The following is a 10,287-nucleotide window of genomic DNA, read 5'->3' as shown; positions in this document are numbered from 1 at the left end:
TATGAGTTAGAACTGACTGGACAGCACTAACCAATAATGAACATACTGTATTCTGGCTAAGTGTGCATAACCACGTCTTTTATTAGATTGTGAGTGGCTTTCAGGGCTTTGTTTTACTTGCTGGTGAATCCCTGTACCTGGCCCTCACTGCCACTGAGTCAATTCTGACTCATAGTGACCCTACAGGACAGAGTAGAACTCTCCCTGTGGGTTTCCAACACCAGAAGTCATTACAGAAATAGAACGCTTTGTCTTTCTCCCTTGTACCTGGCAAGGTACCTGAAATACAACAAGTTTATGAGTGAATGGCACTAGTTAATCACCACTGCCAGTGATTTCCATGGCATCTCCCCTCAGTTATGTATGTGAACCCTCTAGTGAGAGTAGACTCTACCTGTTAGCTTGACATCGCAGAATCAAAGGGTTAGGAATTGGAAAGTGATTTCTTTTTGAGAGATGCTCCGAACTGAGGGCCCCAACTGAACATGCGGTTTTGTTAGAGGGAATTGCTATGGCTTTACAAGCCTTGTGGAGATTCAATGTGTTAACAGCATTGATTCCAAGGGATAGTGTGAGAGCCAGATATAAATAGCAGAACACAAGTGGGGTAATGTGCCACTGCCAAGCCAGTGCTGGGTGTTTATAAAAAGAAAAGCATTCCCTTCTCTGCTCTCACTGTCAACAACATCCTATCCGGAAGGCACTCACCACGGAGAGCGTGGAGACTCAGTTTGAGAAGGAGCATCAGTTAAACCTCCTGCAAAGGCAGGGAAGCAGGTAAATGCCTTTACTTGTTTACACTCAGATGACCCAAGCGGAGAGGGTTCAGGAAAGCTCCGATCTGGAGCTTGCTTCACACATCATCCCTTGTCACAGGCACCTGTCAAGACTTAGACTCTGAGTTTTGTCTGGAGAAGGCAAACTTACATGTAAGTGCCAGTTTGGTATCGTAGTATCTCATAGTGAAATAAATTACTTCTGGAAAAGAGGTAGGAAACTGAGGCCAAAATCATCTTCAAAGGGATGGCTATCTCCTTTCCCCCATGCCGCCATTCCCACTTTCAGAAGCCAGAGCATGGTGATGGGGGGAGGGTCAGAGAGATATTTGGGTCCCAGTAATGTGTGCTGCAGGTGTGTGGAAAGGTCTGTAGCCCAACCTGCGGTAACTGTTGGAATTAGTTAATGGTTCTGGGGCAGCTTCCGGCCTTGGGGACTCTGTAGCCTTCTGTTTACCCCCTTCAGTTTCATAGACACTGAGATGAATATTGGGCATTCGGCCAACAGCCTTGTATAATCTTGCTAGAATTGCTGCCTACCCAGTTCCTTCTTATTTTCGTGTCCACGCCTTCAGAAAGTTATGTAAGACACTTGTTTTGCCGCTGAGCTTCTCAAGATTGTGAATGTTTAGGGGAAGGAGCCCCACCCTCAAATAAATCACTGCTTTCTATCATGATTGGCCACAGAACCTCTCCATCACACCCAGAAGGGCATGACTTGACGTGATTTTTTAAAAACGATGTAAAACTGACATTTGGGGAATTCATAGATACTGAGAGCTAAGGGACCAATTTGAGATGGCTGTTTTTCAGATTGATTGTGTTCTGCTCCGTGTACACTCTGAGGGATATTTACAGATATGACTACTGGTGTCTGTGTTGGGAGACCATGTCTGGTTGTTGCTGATAGTTCTGAGAATTGGCTCTAACCCATGGCAGTCCCATGTACAGCAGATGGAAACATTACCAGTTTGGCCCTATCTTCAAGACGGTTAGCTTGCTCAAATCAATGATTGTGGTCACTGGGGTCTTCCAACCTAGAAGGTTCGTCTTCCAGTACTATCTTGGGAAGTGCTCTGTAGTGATCCACAGTGTTCGTGGACTAATTTTTGGGAGTGGAATGCTAGGCCTTTTTGCTTAATCTTAGTTTGGACGCTCTCTTGAAACCTGTCTGTCATGAGTTACACTGCTGGTATTTGAAATTCCAGTGGCATTACTTCCACCATCACAGTAACACAAGCCAGCATCGTGTAACAGTCAGATAGATGAGTGGTAGGTAATGTCTGGAGGTGTATGGAAGCAAATAGATTTAATTTTGAGCAAATTGCTTAACTTCTCTGAGCTGTTGTTTTCTTATCTGTAAAATTATGGTATTAGGCCCTAGAGGCCCTTTCAGCTCCGAAATTTCATGATGACCATGTCTTAATTTTGAAGATATATGTTCTCCCCTAGAATGAACCTATATATAGTGTCCTCCTGCTCTACTTCTAAACTTTGTTCTTAAGTCCACTAAATTGAAATTTCTTTATTTTAATTTAGAAGAGAAAAATGAAGACAAGCCATTTTGAAACGCTCACCATGCTGCTGGCAGCTGTGATCCTAATAGACGTCTTCCAGGTAATGTGAGGCATGGGAAGCATGTGGCTAGTGGAATGAGAACTCTTGATAAGACATTGCCCGAGGCATCTGAATAGAAATGACATTGGCATCATTAAGAAGTTATATTAGATAGACAATCCTGAGGAGAAAACAATGGGACTGATGGTTGGGGTGGGGAGTGGAGATCATAGGAAAGGGAAGAAGGGGCAGCCAACAAATCCAGGGACAAGGGAACAACAAATGATTTAAAATTGATGGCAATGAAAGTGTAGAATGTCAGGTGGGGTTTGATCAAGTACATTGTAGCCGAGAGGAATTACTGAAAGCTTAATGAAGACCGAACATGATAGTAGGACAGGAGGAACATAAAAGGAAATTAGGAGGCAAAGGACATTGATAGAGATATAAATATAGGCACATACATAAGTAAATATATATAATGATAGTGATATAGGTCTGTGTATATATATTTAGAGGTTAACTATTCAGGTAGCAAATGGACATTGGGCCTACTCAAGTCCTCCCTCAACTCAAGAACACTTTGTTCTAACAGCCTGGAATTCTGTGATGCTCACCTTTCCAAAACGATTGCTGAAGACAAAGTGGGTTCATAAGTAAAGGTGGTGAAGAAAGCTGATGGTGCCTGACTATTAAAAGATATAGTGTCTGGGGCCTTAAAGGCTTGAAGATAAACAGCCATCTAGCTGGGAAGCAATGAAACCCACATGGAAGAAGCACACCAGCCTGTGCAATCATGAGGTGTCCACAGGATCAGGTATCAGGCATTAGAAGACCCAGAACAATCATATTGATGCGAATAAGGGAGGTAGAGTGGAGACCTAAAGCCCACCTGTAGACATTTGAACATCCCCTCAAAGAAGGGTCCCAAGGAAGGGACGAGCCAGTCAGGGTGCAGTAAAGCACCAATGAAGCACACAATATTCCTCTAGTTCTTTAATGCTTCCTCCCCCAGCACCCCCAACTATCATGACCCCAGTTCTACTTTACAAATCAGGCTAGACTAGAGCATGTACACTGGCACAGATAAGAGCTCTTGACACACACGATCCAGGACAGATAAACCCCTCAGAAACAATAATGGGAATAGCGATACCATGTAGGGGGAATGTGTGGGGAGAAAGGGGAACCAATCGCAATGATCAATGTATCAACCCTACCCCACCCCCAGCCAGGGTGACGAGCCACAGAAACATGGGTGAAGGAAGACAACAGACAGTGTAAGATATGGAAATAATAATAATTTATAATTTATCAAGGGCTCATTAGGGTGGAAGGATGCGGGAGGGAGGAAAAAAGGAGGAACTAATAACAAGGGCTCAAGTAGAAAGAAAATGCTTTGAAAGGATGATGGCAACATTTGTACGAAGTGCTTGACCTAAGGGATTTATGGTTTGGTCTAAGAGCTGTAAGAGCCTCCAACAAAATGATTTAAAAAGAAAGAAAGAAAAGAAATGATATTAATAATATAGATCAGAAGGACCCCTGGTGGTGCAATGGTTAAAGCTCTTGGCTGTTAACTGAAAGTTTGGATGTTCAAACCCACCAGCTGCTCCATTGAAAAAAGATGAGTAAAAAGCAAAAATCAGGCTTAATCCCTTCACACTGAGGAAAAGACTTGTTGATGTATAGCTGCCTTGGCTTTGTATTTCGCTGCGTGTATTTAATTTATAATAGATTCACAGTATCATACTTACAATACTATTTTTACACTTTTGATTTTTGAGTTAATATTGTTGCTCTAAATGTCTCTCCATGACGTTAAAAATGCTCTCCTTGACACAATGGATGTCTGTATGGATTGTGATAAGCATTGTATGAGCTCCCAATAAAATGATTTTTAAAAATTCTCTCAATAAGATGATACTGCATTTTTATTAGGTTGTTTATTTTTAATTAAATTATATCATGACCATTTTAATGTTAAATACATTTTATCAGATGAACATTTGTGATTTTTTTTTACAGTTAATCTTAAAACATCCTTTACTACTTTTTATATAAATTATGTGATATGCATATCATTACATTTTTTCCTTCTATCATTGACATATTATGACTGGATGAATACCTTTCCATTAATATGAAATGCATTCTTTAAAATATAGTTTGTAAATATTTGCACAATTGAATATTTAATTGTGGTTTAAGTGAAATGATACAGTTTTACTCACTCTCATTTAATATTTGAATTCATTCTCTATGATCTATTGTCAGTAGCACATTGTTTGGGCAGATAAAATTCCCATAACACAGAATGCAGCACCTTTTAAAGGGCATGACTTGGTGGGTTTGAGTATGTGCAGTATAATTGCAGAAGGTTTCCATCAATCCCAGAAGAAACTCCATAGAGTCTCCTGTCTTCCTTCCTTCCATCGTGTGGCACCCACTGGTCTAGTTCCTCTTTCTCTGCCAATCCTGGACATTTCACTTGACTGACTGGAACCATACAACCTTGACCTTTCATGTTTGATTTGTTTTACTGATTTGTGGCAGAATAACTTCAGAAACCCATCCATGTTATCACATGTTAGAACATAGGTCCCCAAATGTTTATGTCTACTGCTCCCCTTTCAGAAAAGAATTACTCAGTGCCTCCCTGGCATATAAAAACTTTTGAAGTATAGTCCATAATCTAGGATAAAGTATAGAGAACTGCTTTTGCAGCCCACTCACCTGGAGAAACACTCTGTCAGAGTACTTCACTCCTTCTTAGGCCTGAATAGCACTCCATTGTATGCTATACCACATTTTGTCTCTTCCATCCATCAGTTGATAAACATTTGGCTATTTTGGATAATATACAGGTTGAGGGTATATTTCCTCTATTTTATTTTGCAGTGTAATTTCTGCCTAAATTGTACTTATTTTCTTGTCACTGTTGAGAATACAGGCAGCAAACTGTATGCCGACTCAACCGTCTCTACGTGCACTGTTATTTAGTGACATCGGTGACATTCTCTGAGTTGCACAGCCACTCTCACCTCCTGTTCTGTGCGGCTCTTTCCCCATTAACATAAACTCATTGCCCCCAAGGCTCCTGTGTATTATACCGAATTGCATTTTCAATTTGATCCCATGCAGAGAGCTTTATAAAAAGCATAATGCTCCAGTAGACCTTTTTTACAAGTTCAGCTAAACTTGTCTTTAGTTTTAAGATGACTTCTGGGGTTTATGTTTGGTTTAAGATTTCAAGATTCTCTCAGGACAGTATTCTCTGGGAGTCATCCACTCTGTGTGGTTCCAGAAAGGCTGACATTGATGAGAATGTGAAATTGTGTTCTGCATTTCCCCCCTTTGATCAGGAATTGTCTAGTATCTTTGATCCGAATGTTCAGTGTTGGTTGCTGGGCACCATCCACTTCTCATAACAAAGAAGGCAGTTGTTGATGAAGGCAATTGAAAACTTTTGTTATTTCATATTCTGCTCTTATTCCTAACTTCCCTTCTCATTCCTCTGTTGCTCTGGGTGAATAGAGACCAGTTGCTGTAGTGTGGACGCCTGCTTGCAAGCGTTCAGATCGCAGGCGTTAGGCAGTGAACTAGGAGGCAGACCAGAAGCACTCAACAGGCTATCGACTGGTTGACTGAGATGGCCCATGAAGCCACGATGCCAAGACTCCAAACCATGTAACCAAAACCTATGAGTAGCTACTCTTTTTTACTTTTATTGTCATTGTTGTGAAGGTGCCTATCACTCAACTTCGGTCAATCTAATAACAACAATTGCAATAATCTGCTGCGAAAACTATTCCTTTTACGAGTGCAAATTTTCCTTTGCTGTTAGCCTCCTCGCCTCCCTCCCTCCCTCTCACCCCTGGTATCACTAATAAACTTTAGTTTCCATACATTTGCCTTTTCTTGTTTTTTACATCAGTGAAGTCATATAATATTTGTTATGTAATTGGCTAAGTTCTCTCAGCAGAATGTCTTCAAGCCTTCTCCATATACTGTAAGCTGTATGAAGACTTCATGTATCTTTCTGGTCAAATAGTGTTCTGTTGTATGTGTGTACTACACTTGGTGCATCTATTCTTCTGTTAATGAGCATTTTAGGTTCCTTCCACCTATTGGCTCTTGTGAATATTGCTATAATGAACATTGATATAGAAACCTCTCGTTTTGTCTCTGGATTTGAGTATATACCTGAGAGTGAAAATCTCTGGTTTGCAGTATATAATATTAATGTGTTTGTTTTATAAATATATGAAATTTTTTATTTCATAGAAAAATTAAGCCCATTTGTTTTCTTGATCATTTAGACAATTTTTGTGTTTTTGTAATAAAGTCTCAGTAATTAGACTTTATCTTTATTTTAGGGTAGAATTTCATTTCACTGCACAAATCAGAGGGAGAAAATATAATCATCTTGTTCACTTAGTCCTTAGTCTCTGCTTGCTTGTGTCCATTGAATTATCCTGGAATGGTGGTGGCATTTGTGAACTTTGTCACTAGTCAAGTCACTCACTGTACAGAACACACAATCAGAGGTGGCTTTGGCCAGACAAGGCGTGAAGACTAAAATTAGACATGTGAGAGACTGGTTAGACGGGTCAGGAAAAGACAAGAACATATCGGATCAACTCTGATTGGATATGAGGTTTGTGGGAGGTAGTTTTAGGCTTTGATGTCTTACATCATGTTGAAGTCTTGAGGATAATTCAGGTAGGGTTGTTCAGGGTGCAGTCTGGTACATTCTGTCCTGCAGAGAAAAGTGTGTTTCCTGGCAAGGAGTCGGCAGTGATTTGATCTCCTGAGGCTCACATTCCCACATCAGAGATCTGACCTACAGACCCGGGAGCACTGGGCTCAATGACTTCCCTAGCCAAATACTCTGTGACTGGGAGTCCAGACAGTTTCCTCATTTATAAAACGGTGCCAATAATAGTCCAGGCTTTCATGGGAGTTATATGGCGACAAAAGTATGCACTCGACAAAGTAAAAAGTGAAAACATGAGTGTCAGTGGTCTTCATAATGCAAAGTTTTTTCTTTAGAAATGACAAATTATAAGAACAGACTCTGGGCCTAGACTTGTGTTGTTAGCTGCTGCCAATTCTAACTCATAGCAACCCATCTATAATAGAATGAAACATCGTCCAGTCCAGCTACATCTCAGTTATTCTTACGTTTGAGTTGTTACTGCAGTCACTGTATCAATCCATCTTGTGGAGACTCCCTCTACTTTACCAAGTATAACGTCCTTCTCCAGAGACTGGTCTCTCCTGACAACATGCCGGAAGTACATGAGACAAAGTCTTGTGATCCTTGCTGTAAGAGCATTCTGGTATTCCACCAATTTTTGGAGCCTTGTATTTGGGTAATGCTTTCAGTGCACCTTGAAATTTTTCCTTCAATACCATTGGTTCTTAATTATATGCTACTTTTTGAAATGGTTGAATGTCAACTACTTCCTTTTGATACAGTGACTGTATTTATACATTCCATCTCCTCTTGATGCTTCCTGAGTTATTTAATATTTTGACCATAAAAAACAAGCTCACAGTAAGATATGAAAATAATCATTTATAATTTATCAAGGGGTCATAAGGGTGGGAGAGGGGTGAGGGGGAAAAGAGGGGCTGATACTGCCAGCTCAAATAGAAGGTAGCGTTTGTAAAATGATGATGGCAACATATATACAAATGTGTTTGACATAATTGATGCATGGAATGTGATGAAAACTGTAAAAGCCCCCAATAGAATGATTTATAAACAAACTCACTGCCATTGTGTTGATGTCAGCTCAGAGCAACCCTTTAGGACCTGGTAGAGCAGCCCCTGTGATTTCAGAGATTGTAACTCTTTATGGAAATAGAAAGCCCCATCTTCCTTCCATTTTGCCCATAAAATCTTCAAATATTGCAACTCAAGACTTGGACTTGTTTTAATTTTCTTCATCTTGATCCTGAACTTATATGTGAGTAATTGATGGTCTGTTCCACAGTTGGCCCCCGGCCTGGTTTTAGTGGATATTGAGCTTCCATCATTTCTTCCTGTAGATGTTATTAATATGATATCTGTGTCTTCCATCTGGAGAAGTCCATGTGGCAAAGTCGCCATGTATGTTGTTGAAAAATAATATTTGAGATGAAGTAATAGGTCTTGCACAATTCCGTAATGCAGTCTTTAGCTTTGCCTTGTTTCTCACTCCCTTGTTTGATTTATCAACCTCCAAGATTATATTTTCACCCACTTTTCTGTTGTCCATTCCCCAGGGAGGGGGTTATATGTAGATCCTTGTGATCAGTTCCCCCTTTGTATCTCACCTTACCCTTACCCTCTTGGTATAGCTACTCTCATTATTGGTCCTGAGGGCTTCTTCTGTCCTGGATCCCCATGTTTCCAGTTTCTATTTGTACCAGTATACATCCTCTGGTATAGCCGGATTTATAAGGGAGAATTGAGATCATGATAGTGGGGAGAGGGGGGAGCATTAAAGAACTAGAGGAATGTTGTATGTTTCATCATTGTTACACTGCACCCTGACTGACTCTTTTCCTCCCTGGGACTCTTCTGTAAGGGGATGTCCAGTTGCCTACCGATGGGTTTTGGGTCTCCACTCTGCACTCCCCCTCATTCACAATGATATGATTTTTTTTTGTTCTTGGATGCCTGATATCTGATCCCATCAACACCTCGTGAGCACACAGGCTGGCATGTTTCTTCCATGTGGGTTTTGTTGCTTCTAAGCTAGATGGCTGCTTGTTTATCTTCAAGCCTTTAAGACCCCAGACACCATCAGCTTTATTCAGCACATTTGCTTATGCACTCACTTTGTCTTCAGTGATCATATTGGGAAGGTGAGCATCATGGAATATCCACTTAATAGAACAAAGTGTTCTTGCATTGAGGGAGTACTTGAGTAGATGCCCAATGTCCATCTGCTACCTTATTACTAAACCTATAAATATATGCACATATTTCTATATAAATAGATTTTATATAGACACATCATCCCATATAAATATATTTATGTATGTACATCCCTGTGTTTAGACCTCTGTAAATGCCCTTTGCCTCCTAGTTCTTTCCTCTATTTCATTTTACTTTCCTCTTGTCCCACTGTCATGCTCAGCCATCATGTGAGTTTCAGTAATTCCTCTCGATTACATTGCTCTTGATCAAGCCCTATCAGGCCTCCTATATCCTCCTCGCCATCGATTTTGGATTACTTGTTCCCTTGTCCCTGGGTTCCACGCACTATTCTTATTGATAGCTGGGTACCATTTGCTTTCTTCACCACAGTTGGCCGTGTTACCCATATCTTCAGTGATCTCCTTATGAAGTTATCCATCAGGGCCATGGCATAAGAACTGTGATTGGATTGGGTCTAGAATTAAGTGAGAGTCCAGAATCCATTCGTATGTCCACAGATTATGAATATCAGTGAATTCTGATTGCATGTGTGATCAATTTCAGACAGAAGACTCTGGTGGAATTCTTTAGTGTCTTCCTCACTAGCTTTAGGGGCTGGTGTATACATTTGAATAATATATTGATTGGATTTTCTTGTGTGCAGATAGATATTATCCTATTACAGAGAGCATTGTACTTCAAGATAGGTCTTGGAGTGTCTTTTTGAATCTGTCATATAATTTTCTCATTCAAAATGGCCAATACCATTGCCAGTCAGGAACACCTAGGATATCTATCTTTATGTATTTCATTTATTTTTGACAGCTTTCAATTTTCCTAGATTCACACTTCCTATGTTCCAAGTTCTGATTACTATCCAGTGATTGGAGCTGTTTCTTTTCATTTTGAGCAGTGCCCCATCGCCATATGAAGTCTCGAAGGCTTTCCTTCCACAGGCGTTACTCCGTGCACACCGTTGGAGAAGGCAGCTCTTCCTCGGCCATATTTGAATACCTTTTCACCTGACAGGTTCATCTC

At 40.5% G+C, this 10,287-nt stretch overlaps 1 protein-coding gene across 4 annotated transcripts in view; it reads left to right on the top strand.

Annotated features, from left to right (window-relative positions):
• Window positions 1–10,287, top strand: part of ART3 (ADP-ribosyltransferase 3 (inactive)) — a 40,757-nt gene that overhangs the window by 3,437 nt on the left and 27,033 nt on the right. For 3 of the 4 annotated variants that reach the window (XM_075544184.1, XM_075544186.1, XM_075544183.1), the window contains exon 2: window positions 2,316–2,393. In XM_075544184.1, the coding sequence (XP_075400299.1) occupies window positions 2,325–2,393 (69 nt within the window). In that variant the 5' untranslated portion in view covers window positions 2,316–2,324. Of the gene's footprint in view, window positions 1–143; window positions 778–2,315; window positions 2,394–10,287 lie in introns of those variants that run through there. The other variant, XM_075544185.1, reaches the window with a different exon arrangement.

The sequence above is a fragment of the Tenrec ecaudatus genome, chromosome 3 (assembly GCF_050624435.1).
Source record: "Tenrec ecaudatus isolate mTenEca1 chromosome 3, mTenEca1.hap1, whole genome shotgun sequence".
Classification (NCBI taxonomy): Eukaryota; Metazoa; Chordata; class Mammalia; order Afrosoricida; family Tenrecidae; genus Tenrec; species Tenrec ecaudatus.
Note: the sequence above shows the minus strand (reverse complement) of the source record. Positions and strands in the feature narration are given on the sequence as shown.